General features: G+C 44.4%; 1 protein-coding gene across 1 annotated transcript in view; it reads left to right on the top strand.

Moving 5' to 3' along the window:
- CCDC15 (coiled-coil domain containing 15) overlaps positions 1–21,914 on the top strand; it is a 39,291-nt gene extending 17,377 nt beyond the window's left edge. Inside the window, exons 4-10 of the mRNA XM_066606659.1 lie at positions 3,301–3,411; positions 6,179–6,334; positions 10,761–10,880; positions 18,061–18,164; positions 19,054–19,218; positions 20,000–20,148; positions 21,464–21,914. Coding sequence (XP_066462756.1) covers positions 3,301–3,411; positions 6,179–6,334; positions 10,761–10,880; positions 18,061–18,164; positions 19,054–19,218; positions 20,000–20,148; positions 21,464–21,579 — 921 coding nt within the window. The 3' untranslated portion in view covers positions 21,580–21,914. The remainder of the gene's footprint in view (positions 1–3,300; positions 3,412–6,178; positions 6,335–10,760; positions 10,881–18,060; positions 18,165–19,053; positions 19,219–19,999; positions 20,149–21,463) is intronic.
- Positions 21,915–23,188: the final 1,274 nt, after the last annotated feature.

The raw sequence follows: 23,188 nt of genomic DNA, 5'->3' as shown, positions 1-23,188 counted from the left end.
TGGTATACAGCTGTGCGCTCCGTGTGGAGTATGAAGAACACAGCTGGATCGCTCTGTTCTTCATACCGTGCCTGTGTTCAAGCAGGATACAGCTGAAACAATAGTATCAGCTGTATCCTACTGTGAACTCCTGTTAAGGCTGATCGTTCTCTTTCAGGATGCTGAAAGAGAACGAGCAGCGACTGCTTAACAAAAACTGCACAATGTCAGTGCAGTTAGACAAAACGATTATCGCTCATACTGCTTTTGAGCAATAATCGTTGTCTAAATGGGACTTTAACTTAAAATTGGCTCATTACATTGGAGACTATTTGTGTGCTCATGGGTATCTTCACAGGGCGGAATCCGTGCAGAATTGTTTTGTATGGATTTGGTCTCTAACACTGCTGTAGAAATCTGCAGATGGGGCCGCTCTCACACGGGCGTTATTTACAGTGTTTAGCGTGACATTTGAAACTCCCACTAAACGCTGTACTGAGCCTCCATTGATTTCAAAAGGGCTTCTCAGACAAGTGTTTTAATGTGGCCTTTTTGAACGCTATCTGTTCAGTGTGGGGTTTTTTTTTGTTTTTTTTTATTTATGCACCACATCACCCATCGCAATGATGGGGAGCGTTAAAAACGCTGCTGCGTGCTTTTGATAACACTACGTTTTTAACTAAAACCTAAGGCCGAATGCTCACAGCCAGGTCAGATTCCGACTGCGAAATCTCGACCTGGTTACCAGCCAGAGACCCATACTCTCCTGTCCGGATCCACTGCGAGTGTCTCAGGCGGCGTGCATGCGCAGTGCAGGGCATGAGGCAACGGCGTTGGGTTTTTTTTCCGTTTTTTTCTTCCCAGCAGTATGCAGAACAAGCAAAATGTTATATGGAGGTTGTTAGAGAAGGGCAAAATACTGATGAACAACCTTTAACAGCTCCAAACAAAGGAGAGGTGGCTGCTTGTTGTTATCTTCATATATGTGTAATTGTATGTTCACATCTGTGTTCGGAGGTTCCGTCGCAGATCTGCCACAAAGTGCTGGAGGAAAAATTCCTGCATTAAGGACTTTTTCGTCCGGTGAAATATTGGATAGCTGAACGGAAGCCAAACGGATCCCATTATAGTCCAATGGCATCTGTTTGGTTTTGTTGTAAGACTAATCTATTTGGCCTGAGAATTCCCCTTTCCTGCTCCCATAATGGAGCTGGAAAATGGAACCCCCAAACACCGGTGTGAACTTGGGGCTAATGCCCACGGCCGGATTTCTGCCGCGTTTTACCACTGCTATTGGGTTCTATTGAACTTAATAGCTCAATGTACACTCTTCCACCGCGGAATTCTGTAGCGTGAAATTACCCAAGGCATGTCCTATTTGCCACGGGTATAAGCACGGACGGCTTCCATTGTAGTTAATGGAAGCCACCCGTCACGCTATACTTTCCCTGTAGCACAGCGGAAGTATAGCGTGAATACGTGCACCACCACACTGTCGTGTGACGCTGCCAACGCATCATGCGCTGTACTGCGCATGTGCGATGGGGAGTCATGCGGGACTTTCACGCAGCGGATCTGGAGGTAAGTATGGGGTCTTTGGGGAGCGCCGTGATGAACTCTGCTGTGGTATTCCGCCACCGCCGTGTACATTAGGCCTAAGACCTAGAAAAGCTGCCAGTCCCACTAATGCATGTAGTGCACTGTGCAGGCTTACAGCCTATTAATGACACACAATAAAGCCCAGTGGGTTGCCCTGCACCTCCACAAATGTACCACACTAGTACTGACATCCTGGGCTCTCCCGGCATTATAAAGCCAGACTGCTCACTGCAAAAAGTAACAAATACAAGGCATTGATTAATATCTTGGACGCAAACCGCGTTAGTGGTCCTCATTGGTCCTTGTGCTCCGATCGAACTCACACATGTAAATGCTAACTTAGTTTGGCTGTTGGCAGTGGGATGTTTGTTTTTTGTTTATTGATTTGGCCCCTTTTCTGTGACTTGTTTGCTGCTATGACAACATTCTGTGCATCCATGTGCTCCCACTCCTCCAGAAAAGTTAATTGTTTATTTATAGAAAAAAATAGTGTATGGGCACATAAGTTATGACACTTTGAGGCCTCATGTCCACTAGAAGAATACAATCCGCGTAGAATCTGCAGCAGATTCCGCGCGGATTTGCTTTAAATTTTTTTTTTCATGCCGATATCTGCACCTATAGATAGCAATGTGGCAGATCCGCGTGGAATCCGCAGTAAAATGGAGCATGTTGCGTTTTTTTCTCCCGCGCGTGAAAAACGCAAATCGATTTAAAATGCCATTTGCGGGTGCAAAATTCTATTTCATTGACCGCGGACAGCCAATGATTCCCTATGGGCAAAATTGAATGCGGATTTCACCCGCGGAATCGCAATTCAATTTGCTAGTGAACATGAGGCCTGACGGTTCTAAAGTTAGTGACTGTTCCACCATCAGCTAGGCAAACAATAATCTGAGACTGGTTGGTTAACAGCATCATTAGAAACTAGTAACCAAGCTGTCAGATGTGCAGCTTAAAGCTGGTCTGGAATCTCTTAAAGAAGCACACTATCCTATATAAGGCAGTTTTTCTTTTGGGCAGTATTACGAGTCTACCATACTAACTGCAGGACTCGGAGCGTTGTCAGAGTGCTGGTCATGTGACCTGGAGGCCAGAAGAGAAGTGCAGAATTCACAGCCTGGAGGGGACAAGCAACAGAACTGGACCCTTAACAGCATAAGTCAGTGATATAGGCCAAACGATAAGCACTCTGACAACACTCTGTGTCTTGCAGTTAGTATGATTGATTTTTGATACTGCCTAAAAGAACTGCCCGTAGAAACCTGTCGCAGAGCAGTCTTCATTTTGTATCCTGCTCTTGAAAATTAAACCTGACCTGTAATTGATTGCTATGGGCAAGAAAGGCCTTTTTGTTTTCCTCTTCTCCCTTTTAAGACCATTGCATAACTCTGTCCCCTTCTGAACATTGTCAGAGTGCTGGTCATGTGACCTGGAAGCTGAAGGAAAAGTGCAGACTACACAGCTTGGAGGGCACAAGTGACAAAAGGATTCCTCACAGCAGAAGTCTGATGCTGTAATGGGTTCCCCCCCTCCCGGCCCACAACCTGCCCCAAAAGAGTAAAAAACCCGGAGTGGTTCTTTGTACAGATTTTCATTATACATATAAAATATAATATTTTTGTTTGTTTGTTTTAATAATCTTAATGTACGGTTCCTCAGTGCAAGTAATAAGTTTGTATGGCCTACTTTCTACTAGCACAATCTCAACTTTATCAACAGCTCAAGAATACAATGCGGCAGGTGCGTGGCAGGCTGGCGGCTCTGAAGACTGTGGAGGCTGAGGAGTTAACGCTGCCCGGTGGCATTTGGAAGGTCTCTCCCACCAGAGATGTGAGTTCGCACTTCTCATTTATGGCTCTTCACTTTATGCCATTCCAAAGGGCAACGTAATTATAAACTTGTAAATATCCGTGTCACAAGAAGGGTGGAAATCCTAAACCTAAATTTACGATTGAAGCCTCAGCCTCTGGATTGTAAATCTTTATCTGTAATTGTGGGTTGCAAAACCATTGTCCGCTATTCGGCCTGCAATAAAGAGTAAATATATTAGGGATTTGGATCGGAGGAGAATGTTCTAAGATGAATGGATGAGCCTCATTGCACAGGGTGGGGCGGGTGTTATCCTAGCTTTCTGTGGAGATTTCCATGGCTTCATATCTGCAAGATTTATTCGCTATGGAAAAAAAACTTTGGGTAGTCCGGGCTGATCTATGTTAATGTTCTAAATGTAACTAGATGCGCCGTTGAAGTCAACATTTCTTTTTTCCATATATGCACCATTTGGGTGGAGGGGTTTACTAATGGAGATCCCAATTCGTGGAGACCCCACTAAACCCTTATTGGGGGGCAGGGTTTGCATGGATTAGGTCTGGGAGCTGAGCCCACTCCATACATGGCAGATGACATCTGTCTTTGACAATGACCCCTGCCTACAACAGCCATGATTGGAGCTGTTAACTATTTAGGTACTACTGTCAAACTGATAGCAACATTTAAACTGTTAGGCATTAGTCAGACGGCGTTTTTAGCCGCGATTTGCGCATGCGTCCGGCGATTTTATAAAACCATTGCTTTGCAATGGTATCGGACACATGAGCGCTTTTTATGCGCTCGTCCAATAAATTATAGAACAAAAAATCGCAGATCGCACCTATCTGCGATCTGCGATTCCTGTTCTCTTCTCTATATGCACTCAATGGGGCCGGCGGCAGCAGCGCCGACCCCATTGAGAACATATAGAAGACAAATCATTCTTCTCTGCCACAGCTGTAACAGCTGTGGCAGAGAAGAACGATGTTTGCCAATTGAATTCAATGGAGCGGCAATACAGCCGCTCCATTGAAAGCAATGGGCTGCCGGCGTGCGCGGGGTTAATTGTCGGGAAGGGCTTAAATATATAAGCCCTTCCCTGCAATTCATCCTAAAATGTGTTAAAATAAAAAAAATGTATACTCACCTTTCCGCTGCAGCCGGAGTTCTGCTGCGGCCGCTGTCAGTTCTCCTGAACTGCTTCTCGGCACTATTTAGCCGGCGGGGCTTTAAAATCCCCGCCTGCTGAATGATCTGTCTCTGATTGATCACAGCCCTGACCAATCAGAGGCAGGTTTCACTCACACACCCATTCATGAATGGGTGAGTGACTGCTGCCTCTCAGCGCTGAGCCAATCAGGGGTAGGTCTGACTCACATCCATTCATGAATTCATGAATGGGTGTGAGTGAGACATGCCTCTGATTGGCTCAGCGCTGAGCCAATCAGGGGGCAGGTCTGACTCACACCCCCTTCACACCCACTGCAGGACGGCCGTGCGAAGCTCCGGCTGCCGGGAGAAGGTGAGCATACATATATTTTTTATTTTTACACATTTTAGGATGAATGGCAGGGAAGGGCTTATATATTTAAGCCCTTGCCGACAATTCATCCCGGGCTCGCCTGCAGCGCATTGCTTTGAATGGAGCCGGCTGTATTGCCGTCTCCATTGAATGCAATGCGCTGGACAGCTCCGGCCCGTTTCTAATGAAACGCGGCTAGGAGCAGATTTTCGGGCGATTTGCGGGCGACTTGCGCGCACCGGTCACGCGATTTGCGGATGCGCATCCGTCATGCGATCCGCAAATCGCGCGAAAAAACACCCGTCTGACTAAGGCCTTAGACTGGAGGGAGTGAGCTTCCCCTGTCTCCTGAATTTCCCCAGCCCCACCCTGCAAAGAGATCTCATGGTGCTTTTCTGGTGTCATAGCAACCCAGGGCTGCCATGTGCTCCTGCCTATTAAGATGTGCCTGTAGCACATCCTAATAGAATGCCTGCAGAAATACAATATGCTGCAAAACTAAAGTATTGCAGTATATTGTATAAACTTTAAAAAATAACCCCTCTCTTCCCATTTTTAACAAAAAATAAAAAACAAATGTGGTATCAACATGTCGATAAAAGTTTGATCTATTAAAATAATGTTATCAATCTTGTGTGGTGAACACCATTAAAAAGAAAAGAAAAATACACCGCCACATGTCCTTATTTTTTGGTCACCCTGACTCTAAAAAAAAAAAATGGTGTCAAAAGAAACTACAGGTTGAAAAAAATGTATACGAGCATAGCAACAGAAAAGGTTATGATGGTCAAAAGATGGCAGCATAAAGCAATAAAAAAAAAACTATTGATATTCAATTTTTATTTTAAAAAGCAGTTTAACGAAAAATTGTTTTGGTATTGTCTTCTTCGTACTGACAGGTTGAAGTTAACAAGTCATTTTTAAACCACCTTTACCCCCCCCCCCCCCCAAAAAAAAGCTTATTTATTTATTCTTCATCCCATCTGAAATCTTTATTTTTTTTCAGTGCATTATATGGTATTTGAGATTATACAACTCATCCTACAAAAAATTTAAAGTTAAGTTTTTTGGGGTGGTTTTTTTTTTTTTTTTGATATCCCCTTTTTATGGCGCCAGTTTCTCCTGCAGCTTTGGGGAGTGTATCCACACATTTGACAATTTGTTGTGCATTTATAATCATTAGTAGCATTGCCCATCTTCAGTGGTAGCGGTTGACTAATCTGAGCTGCAGGGCAATATTGACCCTAAGCTGTTGTGTATCCTTAGAATCCGGTGTCCCGGAGATCACCAGTGTTACACAGGATGGAAGCCGAGGATGAAGAACTACCTCTACGGGGACATCATGACCTCCCTGTGGAGCTGCTCACTCACAAATCACATGGTCAGCTGGAGAAGGAAAACCCTATGTCACCTGGCAAGCACGTAAGTCCCGGGTCCAGACACATCCTGATGTTTTGGGGAAGAAATTCTACTACGATCACTGTTTGCATTGGACTTTAAACATAACCCACTAAATGAATATAAAAATGGGACCATGTAGTCTGTAAGGGTTCTAAAAGTATCTTTCTCGTCCGTATCATTGGTGGACACAACTTAAAGACCATGAGTATAGCTACTGCCACTAGGAGGCGTACACTAAGCAATGTACGGAGGGACACCGGGCGGTTCACAAACCCAGGCCTCGCTTTGGGCCTGCTAGGCCACTCACACATGGGTGGAGCTCATTGTGATGTGCTGAGGGAAGGGCTTTTGCCTCTCCTCCAATCTGGGCCCAGCACGCACTACTTCACCAGTGTCTCTGACTGGTCCTGGCCTCGAGCTTCACTGAGGCCCACCCATTCAGGTGACGGAAAGGACAGCACAGTGTGCTGGGACTTGTGGTTCCATGCCAGACAAGGCTACAGGGATCCGATCACTTTTCAGCATCAGATCTACAGGTTCCTCTGTAGCGGTTACCGGTTCGGATAAGCTCACCCTGGCGGCTGGCTCCATTACTTGCTCTTTCAGATTGCCAAGCTGGAATGGGTACGCTCTGTCACTGGTGGTTTCAAGCCTTACTCGGGCATCCACGGCAATTCTGAATAGAGTGGCGCATATGGCCAGTACACCTTTTCAGAATATATCTGACAGAAATGACTCAATCTTAAAGGGCTTCTCTCCCTTTTGTGATCAACCACAGTTTAGGCCTTCTCACTCAAGGCAGTCACCCAGGTCTCCTGCAGTGTTTTGAGCGTACTTTGGGAAGCGCTGAACAGGAGAAGTTTACTCCAGACACAATAGTCACTCAGAGGGTAAATTGTTGGTCTCTCTCCAATTCCAGTCTGGACCAGAAACATGTTTTCAAACTCTCAACTAGCCTAATAGTTGCTGTACCAAACACCCTGCAGGTATCAGATCAAACGCTGACTAGATCTGTGGCGGATTTTTCCTTTAGACTCCTAAGGCGTTCTCTGAAGCTCTCTGCTCCTTATGAAGGCTTTGACATTTTTTTAACCACTATGCCAAAGTGCTTAGACCTTTCTAGAGGAATTTGTAAAAAATGGTTTTTCACCAGTAGTGGATCCACCAGTATCCTGGTTGGCAAAACATATCAGCCGTCTTATAGCAGATGCTTTGTCTTTTCAAGACATGTCGGACAGGAGGATTGAATCCCTAGCAAAATCTTCCTTTTAAGGGCAATGGGTTTAGCTCTCGGGCAGGTTTCTGCCTCTACCTGGGTCAGCAAGGCTGTAGTTGGATGGGTCAAGCAACTACGTAGAGGTATTGTCTCCGATTCTTCACCTGAAGAATTGGTGGATATGGCGCATCAGATGAGCTTCCCTGCCTCGTCTATCTGTGATCCTTCCCTCGATACAGCCAGGTTCTTGGCTCACGCATTGGCAGCTTCAGTAGTCACACACTGCTCATTGTGGCTTAAATCCTGGGATGCAGATGCCCCCTCTAACGTCTCTGACAAGTCTTCCCTTTGACGCAAGGCTTTTGGCACCAGGCTGGACGAGAGCCTCTCTGATGACACTGGTGGAAAAAAGTTCCCACCCACCATAGAACAGACCCAGGCGGCCGAGAGCTACACAGAGGAAAAGATCTGTTTCGTCTTTCCTTCGACATCGCTAAGGCCCTTGTATCGTTGCCGCCAGGGAAGCTGTGTCCTCTCATAAGGCAAATACGCTCTTTGCAGACTCTGGACAACTGGATAGCCAACTTTCTGAGCAGACAGTTGAACCGGGAGAATGGGTACTGCATCCTGAAGTCTTTTGGGAAATTTGCCGGAGGTGGGCCTATCTGGACATCAAGCTGATGGCTTCCCAAATCCACCACAAGCTGCCAACCTTTGTGGCCCGACCTCAAAGCTCAGGCAGTAGACTCGCTCATAATCCTGTGGACTGACTTTCGATCTCCATACATCTTTCTCCCCCTTCCTCCTGCATACACCCTGCAAAACTTTGAAAAGGTGTGCAAAGACCAACCTTGGCAGGATTAGACTTTACTACCGCAGATCGTATCCAGCGAGAAAGGTCGACACTAACTTTTTTCTGCTTGGTGTCCACCTCCTAGTGGCAGTAGCTTTACCCATGGTCTTTAAGTTATGCCCCCAATGAACAAGATGAGAGATTTTTTTGACAAGTACAAAAATGTATTTATTTATTTTTTTCTTTTACTTTCGGTCCTGAACTTCTTCAGTAACTGCAAGTATTTTTATGTACAGAATAGAAGTAGAAGCTCTCGGGCATACATCAAACTTATCCTTAGACTCCCATTCACCTGACGGAGGTCAAGAGTCCTTCTGACCTCCATTGGGCAGGTATAATTCAATACACTTTTTGCTCTATGGAATAGCCCAGACTACACTAGTCTATACAGAAGTGAGAAATGAAAAGTACAAACAGTGGAGCATCCGTAATAGATGAGTCCCAGATTATCAGTTGTAGTAATATTGCTTATGTGGTGTTCATAAGATTGGTGTGTCGTGTTGCCCATTGATATAGGTAAAGGGCTGCCGGCCCAGATTAACACCGCACTGTAAGAGGGGCATGGCAGCAGGTGAGGAAATGATATGAACATATCAGTGTTAGGGGCAACTTTGCTTTTTCAAGACAAATGACAGAGCTGTGAAGTGAACCTGACTGCTCAATGTATTGAAAATCAGCAAATCTAACGGTTTTCAAGGCACCTTTCCCTTTTTTTTTCAGATAAACTCTGGACAATGTAGGACTTCAGCTAAAAGTGAAGTTGTACATAGCACCTCTTTGATCCTCCAAAAAGCATGTTTTATTTGCTAGTTTTCCATAAATTGAGGAGTAGAGTTCACTTCACGACTGTCACTTGTCTCAAAAAAAGGAGAAGTTTTGTTATGTTTAGATAATATAACTTGTTGCAGAAAGTTGATATCTTAAGCCATTCAAAAGTGATCACACGTGTTAAGGTACTCTATACATGGGACAACTACTGGTCAAAAAAACAATTTTTGACCAACCGCCGTCCCGTGTAAAAGCAGGACCCCACAGGGTAATGAACGAGAAATTGCTCATTAGTGGGTTCGTTCTGGCTCACTGAAACAAAACTGAGCTCTCCATATACTGAATGACTGTGTGAAAACACAACAGCGATAGTCACTGGGACTAATATTGGGTGCTGAAGCGCCTGACAGTCATCCCATCTAAAAGTAACTTTTAATCTTTGCTCCATCTGTGCTGTATACCTCCAAAGGACAGTGCAAAATGTATTGGGAAAGTGGCCGAAGATTCTCTACAGGGCAGAATTCCCCTCTTATGTTCCAACTAATGTAGAGTTAGCGGTTTCTTGAGTTCTATCCACAGAGATGTTGTAAAGCCACACATGGTGCTTCACCAATTTTGTATAATTTATTTATTTTTTGTTTATAAAGCTTTTCAAAAAAACCTTTCTTTAAGGGTGAAGTCACACGAACATGTATCGGCTCGGTTTTCACGCCGAGCTGATATACGTTGTCCTCGTGTGCAGGGGGGGGGGGGGATGGAAGAGCCAGGATCCGGAACTGAGCTCCCGCCCCCCTCTCTGCCTCCTCTCCGCCCCTCTGCACTATTTGCAATGGGGAGAGTTGGGATGGGGGCGGGGCTAATTCTTGGATCTTAACCCCGCCCCTTCCCATTGCAAATAGTGCAGAGGGGCAGGGAGGGGGGGGGCGGGAGCTCAGTTCCTGCTCCTGGCTCTTCCATCCTACCCCCCCCTGCACACGAGGACAACGTATATCGGCTCGGCGTAAAAACCAAGCCGATATACGTTTGTGTGACTTCACCCTACGCCCTCTGATTGCTTATGTAATATTGCAGTGTATTATGTCTGTTTTAATGTGACTCTAACACGAAACCTATAGGCATCAGTACATGGCAGGCCTTGAGGCCATTGTGAGGCACATGACTGCTATGGCACCCATCATCTCTGTGCGATCATACTGTGGAGGAGGCTGAAAGGGTGATAAAAGGAGCCCCTTCCCACTGTAACCGCTTAGGCGGTCACCCTTGATTTCTACACTAAGGGGTCAGAGGCCCAGGATCAATTGCCGATCCTGCCTGTTAGAGCAGGGTGTTGGCTGTATAATACAGCTGGCACACACACCGCTCCGGATCCCATATATTTACTGCTTCGTAACGGTACGGCAGTTTGTGACCTTTATAGTTCCTGTGATGTACTATTTTGGGACTTGAGGGAGTTAAAACTCTGTTCACTAATATGTAATCTGGCTGCAAATTGCGACACCAGCCAAAACCACAAAATAAACTATGTCCGTACCCTGCAGTGCATGCTATGTAATATTCTTTATAATCCATTTATACATGTTCTGACTTTCACTGGTGATCTTTTGTTTTAGGTATGTAATCGCTTAATGAAGGAGTCCCATGCCACTGGGTTGGCGCCAGCCTATAACACAGATTACCGTGCAGCTCTTGTACTTCTCCCAGGTGTTGATGAGGAAGAGGAACGAAAACAAGTGGGTGTAGGAAATAATGAGCAACTAATTATTTATTTTTGCAGCAATTTGTGATGAACTCATTAGCTTATACCAGGGGTTGGATCTTGGTCGAGTGTCAGACTCAAGGGTCGCCTAAGGACTGTCGCTTTACTCAGTGATTAATGTCATGTTTAACCCCAAAGTACAGGTCATAACAAAGACCTCATGTCGCAAGAAGGAAGGTAGTAGCTAAATGTTTACTTTCTTCAACTACTTACAAAGATTCAGAGCAAAATTAATTGGCGGATGTCACACTGGAAGCAGCACTGGTTCTGTTCTGGTTTCCATCCTCCGTGCAAACGACTCCATGAGAACAGAAACCAGGATGGAACCTGGGTGGCGCTGTAGAGGGGGAATATGTGAGATGGCGACCGCTTTGCTTTGCATCTCACATAGTCTCTGTCTTTTACACTGCATAGCACCAAATCGCTCTCCTTCCCACATTCTCCTCCATAGTGCCATCCTGGTTTCTATTCCTGTGCAGATTTCTGCATGGTAGATGGAACCATTGCTGGTTTCACAGAGCATAATATGAAGCCAGCCATTAAATATTTATTTGTATAGAGCCAACTTATTCTGCAGCGCTTTCGAGGCACACAGGGAACAAACAGTAGGAAATTTGCAGAAATTACGAGAGTTACATGTGGTATTCGATTATTTGGACACCAGCGGGGGGGGGGGGGGACAGAAGGTACAGGGGCAGGAGGTGGAGCAAGGGGGAACACGGCAATGTGGTGATATGTGATATACAGTTTTAGGACACAAACTGGGTGGGGGTAGAATAGGAGGTGTGGGGCAGGAAGTGTACATAAGAGGCAAAAGTGTAAAGTCATAGGGAGGGGCAGAGGGCATATTTTTGGGGTGGGGGACTAGATCAGGAGGTTTGGTATGCTACTTTGAAGAAGTGTGTCTTTAAGGCGTGTCTGAAGTTCGGTGTATCAGGGATTGTAAGGATGTTTTACTGTAGTGCGTTCCAGAGGATCGGTGATGCTCTAAAGAAGTCCTGGAAACGAGCACGTGAGGTTCGTGTTACAGGGCTGTTTAGTCTGTGTGTTAGCAGAGGGAACGCGCAGCCTGGGTGATGAATAGACAGGCGGGAAGCGAAGTAAGGTGGCGTGGCATCATGGAGAGCATTATGGGTGAGGGGTTTGAAGTGAGTTGTGTTTTTTTTTTTTTGTTTGTTTTTTTAGTGTATGGAAAGCCAGTGCAGCAACTAGCATAGTGCAGAGGCGTCTGAGAAGCTGCTGGATAGGAAGATGAGTCTAGCTGCCGCATTTAGTATGGATTGGAAAGGGGAGTCCGGTGTGGGGAAGGCCAAGGAGCAGTGATTTGCAGTAGTCGAGTCGGGAATGGAAGAGGGCGACAACGAGTGTCTTTAGCGTGTCCGTGGACAGGAATGGACAGATTTTAGCAAAATTCCTGAGGTGTTGGTGACATGTTCGGGCCAGAGATTGGATAATGGGGGCTAAAGGAGAGGTCTGAATCCAGTGTGAACCCCAAGGCAGCTGGCGTGCTGTCTAGGAGATATGGTGTTGCTAGGGTGGGAGGACAAGGAGGCCAGTTTTTGAGTGGTTACGTTTGAGAAAAAGGGAGGATATGGTGTTAGAGACGGAAGATAGACAGTGAGTGATGTTTTGGAGGAAAGGTGCAGAGATGTCAGAGCGCGAGGTATATATTTGGGTGTCAGCATAGAGGTGGTATTGGAGGCCAAATCTGCAGATGGTTTGTTCAATTTGGGGCCATGTAGATAGAGAACAGAACCAAGGGGTACCCAAACAGCGAGGGGAAGTGGAGAGGAGGTAGAGCCAGCGAAGGAGATGTTGAAAGAGCATTCAGATGGGTAGGAGGAGAACCAGGAGAGAGCAGTGTCCTTTAGGCCGATAGAGCAAAGCATAGCAAGGAGGAGCTCAATGCCAACCATGTCAATAATATACATTTTTCACAATGGATGCATGGGTAGTCACTACTTGTGCGATCCCGTCTGACTTTGGCTCACCCAAGGATAAGATGCATCCTTCACAACAGTGGTCATATTCTTTAGGAGTCATTGGAAATCTTCTGTAATAGACACACAAGTTTATGTGCGATAATTGTCATGGTATTCAGACGTCCGTATGCGAGTTTCTCCACAGATTCTTGTGTGCAACTCTCATCATGGGTTGGGAGGGGTATCGTCTCTCCTTAAGGAGAGCACCTAGAAGGTAAGCGAGGAGACTTCTAAAGCCATGCATGCTCCTCTGGGTAATATATGCAAATAAGGAAGATGAAACAATACTTCTGCAGCGCCACCTATTGGATGCACACTAATGACGGGCAAAAACACTGAAACAGCTGTTTGTGTATGGATTTCTGGCTTGACTTTCAATTCCCAATCAAGTTTTTTAGACTTATTTAAAGGGTCTGACATTGATTTGAAGGAATGCTGCCATCCAATAGGTGGCGCTGCAGAGGTATTGTTCCATCTCTCTCTCATCATGGACACTCTGTCCAATATGCATGGACATTGCAGGTTCTACTCATCTATGATGGGGACCAAAATGGGACACGTTACAACTTTTTTTTTTTTTTTCATACGGACATCAGTATTTGTAAGTCAAAACAAGAAGTGGACCCAAAAGACAGAGGTGTAAATCCTTCCATTATACTTCCTGTAGGCTCCACGTCTGGGTTTGGCTTAGAAACACTGACCCAAATATTGCCACATGAAAGGGGCCTTGGGGTAAATTCATACGCTGCAGAATTGCTGTGATTGTTCATTGTGATTCGTCACTGAACAGTGGAATACATGTGGATAAAGTATTCAAAAGCCCATTAACATATAGAGGTCCTATTGCCCAGTCATTGCCGTGTTGCAGAGATTTCGTTATGCTGTAAGGGTAGTTGGCAAACACAATAAAATTCTATTGAGCCAAATATGGGAGTCTGTTTTTGGTGCAATAATCAATCTTTTTTATTTGCTTTTAACCTTTCATAAGCCGTGACCAATGGGAGCAGTACCTGCCAGATAACGCCTTGGCTCATATATTCAGATATGTGAGAAATATAGATCGGCCCATCTGACCCTTTTTGCCATTAATCTCTATTGCTGGCACTTTAATTTGTGTCCCACATGTTAGTCACCCTGTGTTCTTGCAGCAATAAGAGGCCATAAAGATAAGAAAGGTGTGTGATTATCCTGGTAATGCTATATCTTCATCACAAGTAGTATGGCTGACTTCCTGATCTTATCAGGTGATTGCAGCCAGCAGCTCATCCTTCAGCAGGGAGCCAATGATTCTTGTATCCTAAAACCCATCGCCTGTATCTTTCGCTGCTAGTAGATCGTAAGGTCTTTTTTTTTTGGCAAGAGAACAAACGCACTGATGGTATTGATTCGGTGTACACATCAAGCAGCCTCTTACAGGGTGCCTTCCCACGGGCCGTATTCGCTTCGGGCTTTCTGCAGCGGAAAACAAGCAGCAATCTTAGCTGGCATAATCCACGCCAAAATGATGCAGTTTTGTCGCTGGCTTCACCCTTTGCATTATAAAGGTTGAAATCTGCTGTCAAAATCCACAGCCTAAATTGACCCATTGTGGATTTAGAATCCGTAGCCGATTTCACCTACCCTGCAAATTTCAAACATTTTTCCACTCTGTGGACAAGATTTTAAAAAACTCTTGCACTGTTGACTCTGCAGCAAATTCACATGCAGATTCATCCCTGCCAAATCTGCGTGTTAAGAAATGAACATGACTTCTTAACGTGGATCCGTGCGGAATCTCAACGGAAACGCCACACATGGATTTTGTTGGGGCCAAAGCCCCATGTGAATCCACAGTAAAATATACAGCAAAAATCTGCAGATTGATCACGGATTTCTGGCACAGCTTTAAAGGCAGAATTGGGGTGGACAACACCTTACTGGGTCCTTGACGTATGTACGCACCATTGGAGTTTGCCAAATGGAAAAAAATCAGCCACAATATCCACAGCACTTGGTGTGCTGAAAATCAGAATACACCTTTTGGGATATATTCAGCAAAAAGCAGAGCAAACCTCAGAACAATGTGCTCACATATAAGATGTTTTTACCAAAACGCCCTGTTCTGTAGAAATTGATTCTTATGCCCTTGTTGCCAGGTAAACTGACCACGTCTGTTATGGAGCAGAGGCGGCCTTACTCCTATCTTTAAATCTGGTGTGTAGGATCTCGGAGTGCATGCACACCAGCTCCCAGCCCAGCCATCGCTACTACTGCTTCTTCCCATAGAAAGGCTTCTTGGCAGTATGAACAAGTCCTCGTTTTTTGCGCTACCCAGAAGCCCTTCTATGGAAAAAGACATAACGGAGCATAACGGTGGCCGGGAGTTAGTGCGCAGGCTCTTCTGAGATCCCACCCACCAGATTTAGAGATGGGACTAAGAAGTGCGCAAGTGTTGGCTGCCTCCGCTACTTAGCGGTGCTGGTTTGTTTCCCTAATAACGAGAAGTAAACAACTAGAGGGCAGAAGAATCCATATCTAAAGAACGGGGCATTTTGGAAATGAACATCTTATGGGGAGCACATTGTTACGTGATTCCTGAGATGGGAATACCTCTTTGAGTGAATTGACTTCTATGAAGAAAATTTTCTGTGTTGATTTTCTACATGTACTCAAAAAAAAATGTATTTATAACCTTTAGGCAGGAAATAGAAGTGCCTCCCTATAATTAGAAGTAATTATCAGTGTGAAAGTGCAGCCGCTTACAGAATCGCCTCTGGCTGTGTCACTTTAGTTGCTGAGTGCTATGTAATTACTCTGATTGTGCTGCTTTAAGTGATAACATTAGTGGCAGCACTCGGGGTTTGTAAGAAGTGGCTGCGTGTGCCAGCGAATAACAAGTATTACCCGGTACCAGGATGTCTCATCTACTGGTCATGTGGCTGCCATCTCACACTGACCGGGTACCACAAACACACACACGCCAAAGAATACTTCTATAGGTAAGCCCATATGTGTTTAATAAACTCAGCGAGCCCAAACATGATTCCTTCTGCAGCAGCTTTCATGTTCATAAATCTTCAACTGTGGACGTCTCACAGTCTCCGATATGTTGTGGTTGAATTTTTTTATTTATTTTTTTGTGCAATAATGGACTGCTTAATAATGGATGTTTACACTAACCTGTTTTTTTTTAATTTTCTGGTTAGAAGTAATTTTAAAAAAACATGTAGAAATCAGCTTTTATTTATATATTTTAGTGAGGTTCCATTAATAAAGAGCGGACAGGGGGGTGTATGCGACACTCGGAAATCTAGAATCTGGAGGGGTCTATGAGACTACATGTCCACAGTTATAGGTTAACGTAGTTACATGGTTAGATCTGGTCTTGGGAAAGCGGGATGGCGGCCAACATCAAGTTTTTAAAACTTGTTTTTCCTTCCACGCTCTGAATGCATGCTAATGGTTTATAATATAATGTAATCGTGTCCCCAGTAAGTGTTGTGACGAGGCACGTAGTGCGATAGCCCTTACTGTGTTGCTATTGTGTAATTTTTGGAAACTATGCATATGGAAAGCGAGGTAAAAACTAACAACGGGAGGGTAAATGGTTTATGTCTACAGGTTTTGGCATGTCCTCCTGCTGCAGTGTAAGGCTGTGCACCAAGGATATCTCCTTCAGATCCACCCTGACACTTGTGGTTTGTTTTTTTGTTTGTTTGTTTGTTTGTTTTTTGTAATGGTTGGGGGAAGCTGAAATGATTTATTCTACACCTCTGAACGGCATCACCCAAAGTCAAATAGGGTGTCAGTTGGACTGCAATTTTCTTTTGCATTGCAGGAAAAGAAGGCGGCATTGAGAACTTGTTGATGTAAACTATTTGACTTCCTGCACTTAAAGGGGTTGTCCCGCGGCAGCAAGTGGGTCTATACACTTCTGTATGGCCATAATAATGCACTTTGTAATGTACATTGTGCATTAATTATGAGCCATACAGAAGTTATAAAAAGTTTTATACTTACCTGCTCCGCTGCTGGCGTCCTCGTCTCCATGGAGCTGACTAATTTACGCCGTCTAAAATGGTCGAATGGCCAAATTAGACGCGCTTGCGCAGTCCGGGTCTTCTGCTTTCTTCAATGGGGCTCCGTGTAGCTCCGTGTGGCTCCGCCCCGTCACGTGCCGATTCCAGCCAATCAGGAGGCTGAAATCGGCAATGGACCGCACAGAAGAGCTGCGGTCCACGGAGGAAGAGGATCCCGGCGGCCATCTTCAGCCGGTAAGTATAGAAGTCACCGGAGCGCGGGGATTAAGGTAAGCGCTGAGCGTTTTTTTTTTTTACGTCCCTGCATCAGGGTTGTCTCGCGCCGAACGGGGGGGGGGGGGTTGAAAAAAAAAAACCCGTTTCGGCGCGGGACAACCCCTTTAAATCGTGCAATTATAAATGAAAACCTATATTGCACTTACATTCGTTTTCACCTGACTTTAAAATTCACACAGATTGAATACAATTCTAACAAACTCAGATGTGCGAAATCTTAAGTCTAGACAATCCTCTGTGAGCTAAGCACATGAGCAGCGCAAATCTCTGTTGTCCTCATGGTGTGCTACAATACATCCGTGCAGGAGTCCAGGTTTTTTTTTTTTTTTTTTTGGTTTTTTTTAAGATCAGAAAGTATTGTCTAGACAGGATAAGGGCTTATTCACATGAACATGTATTGGTCAAGTTTTCACGCCCAACCCATATACGCTGCCCCTCTCTGCAAAGGGATGGGGCGGGAGCTAGCGTGCTAAGCACCTGCCCTCTCTCCGCCCCTCACCACTGTTTGCAAGCTAAGCTCCACTTCTCCCATTGCAAACAGTGGCAGGGGGCGGGAGCTCAGCACACTAGCTCCTGCCCCGTCCCGCCTCCTCCCCTTGCAGAGAGGGACAGTGTATATCAGCCGGGCGTGAAAAACTAGCCGATATGCGTCCATGTGAATAAGCCCTTAAACTGTAACCAACCCACAGCTACACCAGGCCAGGAGGAGTTTTCTGCCTCTGACCATCCATAGACTGCAAACGGATATTGTAAATGGTGACAAAATATTTACAAAAAATGTTTATTACACTGACTGAGCTTTGTGTGCATAAAATAATTTGGGTGCCATAAAATGACTTCTCTTCTGTGCCTTTGACCCATAAATAATTTTTCCTAGAGACAAAACCAGTATCTTATGTACAGGAGGCTTTTTATGGACATAGAGCGGGAGCAGGTGAAAGAAACGCGGAGGCAGAAGGAGCACGAGAGGAAAATATCCAAGTAAGTATCTGTAGTGATATAACTGATCTAGTACAGTGAAGCCACAATGTAGATCTCAATCAGCGGTGTAGTAATCCCTCTATTCTTAGTATAATTTTTGTGTGTGTATATAATATAATATTTTATATATATATATATCTGAATCTCCCTCCCATCTTCACTGGGGACTTTTGACTTATGAGGAGTTTGTGCTCACCATCGCGTCCTATTGATTAATATTCTGTGTTTGAGCTGTGGAGAGGCGGGAAGGAATTGACAACTGTTCTAAGCAACTTTCTGAGTTGTTGTCACTCTTGAAGTCCATTCAGAATATATTTTAGGCTGCTTGTCCACGAGCGTAGTGGTTTCCCGCAGTGGATTTGCGCCGCAGGAGAACGCTAAAGTCCCCACGATGGGCCCATCATTAATGATGGGTTCATCGGGGCATGCCATGATTGTTAAACGCGAGCAGAAAATCGCGGTTTTTTTGTTTTTTATTTCCCGCTCATGTACATCGGGCTGTGCTTTCCATAGTTATCCTATGGAAAGTGTTCATTGCATTACCCACGTGCAAAATTATTTAAAAACTGCTGACATGATCTAGTCACATGTTTCTGTCACTGCTCATAGCAGCGTATGGGCTTCATAGAAAGTCTATGGAGTCTGTACACCGCTCTCGATAATAGTCGAACAGGCTCAATGCTCAGCTGAGTGCTTATGGCCATTCATTTTAGCAATTGGTGGTGGTCTCAGCACCTGGACCCTTCCCCACTACCAACCCTTTCCACAGATCAACAGTTCTGACATGTAACAATCTCGTCAAAGTTTTTATTTTGTTTGTTTGTTTGTTTGTTTTTTAAGTTACATTTTAAGTTCTGAGGATTCTCAATATGTCATCTTGTATCCTCAGAATTAAGAGGGAAAGGGAATCTGAACGCCTAATAGAGGAACAACGACTACGCTTATCTGCTTGTCCCAGCATCCAGAGATGGAAGTGTGAGCTGGAAGAGAATCAAAAAGAGGCCATCAATGAAGACCAAAAGGAGAAGACCCGTAAAGCCAAACAATCCAATCGGTAAATCCAGGGGTGGGATTCCTACTATAAAGCTATTTGGTGTGTGTTCATGGTAAACTCCGATCATGGTTAGAATAACGCCCAGATGCTTCATGCCACCCTGGAATATATAAAATACCAGTTAATGGGGTACCTCCAAGCTTGCCCCTTTTCACTTTTCCACAGGTGATAAGTCTAATTGGGTCTCGCTGCACCCATCACAGCCATGAGCAGCTTGAATGCAGTGGTAGCTCGGCATATGCAGTGTCACTGCATTCATTTTCAATAGAACGGCTGGAGATAGCCAAACGCTTGTACTCTATTTCTTTCGCCCTATTAAAATGAATGCAGCGGCACTCCACATGCTTATCTGCTGCTCCATTCCATATCAGTCACTGTGGGGGATGCAGTGAAGAGAAAAGGGGGACATGAGACCCCCCTTTCCCCCTTCTTATCATTGGTGAGGGTTTTGGTGGTAAGAACCCCACCGATCAGAGTTTTATTACCTATGGATAGGCGATAAAAGGCAATCTTGGAAATACCCCTTTAAATATAGATTTTTAAAGACACCAGCACCAATAAGAATGTAAATGATAAATTTGATTTTTATCCACAACACATGTACATACGGATTTAAGTGTGATTTATATATACTGTGGTGGCTAAATGCTATTTCTCTTGATGTAAATGGTCTCTCCCCTTCACTGATGTTCCTTCAGTTCTCCCTCCGTCGTTGTTGTTTTCCAAGAGTTAGTGTGTGTTGCCTACCTGATCTCACTGCCCCCTCTTTTTTGTTTTCAAGGTACATAGAAGCTTTACGAGCCCAAATGAAAGACAAGATGTTGTTACATAGCATTGAATTGCCTCCTCTGTGCTGCTGTGGTTCTGACTTCTGGGACTCCCACCCAGATACCTGTGCAAATAACTGTATCTTCTACAAGAACCCTAAAGGTATGGTACGGGAAGGGAATGGATGTGCAATGTATGACTGCAACATTAGCATGGATGTGTAATATGTATTTGCTGAGGTTTCAGAGCTTGGGGTTCAGGCCCATCCCAGTAACTCCATGACACATCTAGCTTGTGCCTTGTTTCATTGGGACTGAGTGGAGATTCATCTCTCCATCCATATTGTCTACAATCTAAGGCCTCCCTCACACAAGCGCTTACAGAAACGCAGCCTTTTTCAACGCTTCGTTTACTGTGGTTTCAGCAGCGTTGAAATGCGTTTTGGCTGGGTTTTCAACACAACACAGCCAGGGAAGCTGAAAAAAAAAAAAAAAGGAATACTCCCCTCGCAGGCGCCTGCTGGTCCCTGCAACTGCTCTCCGGCGTTCTTGCAGGCTTCGGTGAAGTGGTCAGCCTCCGACAGACCATCTCTTGCTGGTTACACTGTTGAAAACCCCGCCTCCAGCAAAAGATTGCTCTGATTGCCTGAGCACAGCGCTTGAGAGCCAATCAGCCAGTGCTTGATGAAACAAGTTGTGCCGCATTTTCAGCAGCGCTAAAAACTGTGCCATTTATCTCAATGGGCGACGCACAGCACTTAAAAACATTGAAACGCTCAAAAATAGAACATGCACCGCTCAAAAATGGCTGCGATTGAGCGGCTGCCTGCGCCTGTGTGAGCGGTCCCATTGAAAACAATAGGAGCGCTGCACCTGTGTGAGGGGGGCCTATAACGTTCAAGTTAATGATGTGTTAGTGTCATTAGTTAATGAGTTAGTATTTTTGTCTTTATAGGTTGCGGTCACAATAGCTGTGGTCACCAGTAGTTAGGTTGGTCTGTGCAGCTTAGGATACTTTTACAAGATACCACTGTTGGGCACTTCAGCGCCCAACAGCCATTGCAGACATAATCGCTCCTGTGCATTGATCGCTCACTGAATGGAGGTGGAGCATGCTGGGGATCTCTTCTAGCCGCCCACATCCATTCAGAGTCAACAGGAAGTCATTAATTCATAGATGAACACGCTCCTGTTTACACGCGCTGACAGTCAATTGGTCTTTTAGGCGAGCCAAAAACCAAGCGACTCCAACAAGTGAGTGATTCTCTTTGCTTGCCGTTTTGGATCACATGTTGACACCGGACAAAAGTTGCCTGTGATTACTTGGGCAACTATCGGTCTGTGTAAAAGTACCCTTGGTGGATGTGCCCATGATACCAACAAGACGGGTGTGGATGGTTTATTTATTCTCTGTCTTTATCTTAATCTTTTTTTTTTTTTGTTTATTTATCTAATCTATTTTTTTTTTTTCCTGGCAGCATACACTCGAGCCTTGCAGTCTGTGCTCTTGTCACGGGACGTGTGGGATGGATCCGCCGCCTCCAGATTCTCCGCTTGTAATATCAGTTTTGCAGACCTGCGTGCTGTAAGATAACATACAGATCTCTGCTGCAAGATTTTGAGTTTGAAGTTTTCGAGTGGCTTAATAGTAGAGGACAATGAGTTGGTCATATTGAGTGTCTGATCCATATCCTCCAGCACCAGGGACTTGCAGATTTATGCTGAGTGACGCAAGAACCAGCTTCTTTAGCTTCTGATAAATGACTGTTCTTTAGCAGTTGTTAATGCAGACGCAGGCTATAATGTTGTTTGTGTTGTGGCATGCAATCACTAGTACTGTGTGCCAGGCTGATCATTTAAAGAATTGGTTCCAGTTTACTGTATATAAAACATTATAGTTGTATAAAGAAAAGTTCTGCAAACTTCTAATAGACTTTGTTCAATTTTGTACCGTTTTCAAGATCTATGCTTACTCTCTATGGGTAGAAATACAGGGAGGGAAAACTAATAAAATCCTGCTAGGGCTTTGCTATAAGCCACCAAAAATAACAGAAGAAACTGAAAACTTATTACAAAGACAAATAGAGGTGTCAAACCGCAATTAAGTAATTTTATTATGGGGGATTTTAATTATCTAGATATAATATGAGAAGATTAAACCTGCAACTCTCACAAGGGTGATGAGCTTCTTGAGAACAATTAAAGAGAGCTACCTTACCCAACTTGCGCAGGAGCCAACTAGAGGGAGAGCCACTCTGGATTTATTATTAACCAACAGACTGGACAGAATCACGGGGGTGCAGGTGAGGGGCACTTGGAAAATGGTGACCACAATATAATTAATTTCCAGTTGTTCAATAAGAAGCCTTAGCAGGGAGCGACAAAAAGAACTAAACTTTAGTAAAGCAAAATTTGATTATGCTCGGTAACATTAAATAACAAATATTTAAAATAGCAGTACAGGCGACAAATGGGAGAAAACATCCTAAATGCCTCATGTGAGCAGTTCATACCCTTCAAAAATAAAACTACGTTACGATTGTGATGTTGTGGATTGCCTATTTTCCATGTGTTGTATTCAAAATTTTCAATAAAAAATTAATAAAGGAAAAAAAAAAAAAAAAAAAAACTACGTATAAAAGGAAACCAATGTGACTCAACAAGACTGCAAAGGGGGGCGCTATAAGTAAAAAAAAAAAAAGAAAGCTTTTTAAATGACTAAAATGAGAAGGCAGTGAAGAAGCGCTAAAAACATACAGGGAAAAAAAGCTAATTGTGTAAGAAAAAGATAAAAACTGCAAAGAAGGAAGCACAAAGACTCATTGAAAAATAGTTTAGGGTTGTTTTTGCTCTTTTTTTAGCAATTATATAAACTGTAAAACGATTTGCACTGAAATCACTGGTCTTATAACAAATAATGCAGGAGAAACCATAGAAGTTGATGGAGGGGTGGGAACGTGAATCTATTACCTTTTTTCTCGAGTATAATCACGAGAGAAAAAGAAATGTCACCTGAGATGCAGGAGGATAAAATGAACCCCACCCACCTGCGCTAAATATTACCTGCCTAACGCACGAGGAAGTCCTAAGCCGGCTTAAAAAAAAGACTTAAATTGACAAATCGCCGGGTCCAGATAGAATACACCCAACGGAACTAAGTGACGTGATAGACCACTATTTCTTATATTTAGTGACTTTATTGA

This window comes from Eleutherodactylus coqui, chromosome 6, assembly GCF_035609145.1.
Source record: "Eleutherodactylus coqui strain aEleCoq1 chromosome 6, aEleCoq1.hap1, whole genome shotgun sequence".
NCBI classification, from domain to species: Eukaryota; Metazoa; Chordata; class Amphibia; order Anura; family Eleutherodactylidae; genus Eleutherodactylus; species Eleutherodactylus coqui.
The sequence above is the reverse complement of the archived record's forward strand: the minus strand, read 5'-3'. Positions and strand labels throughout refer to the sequence as shown.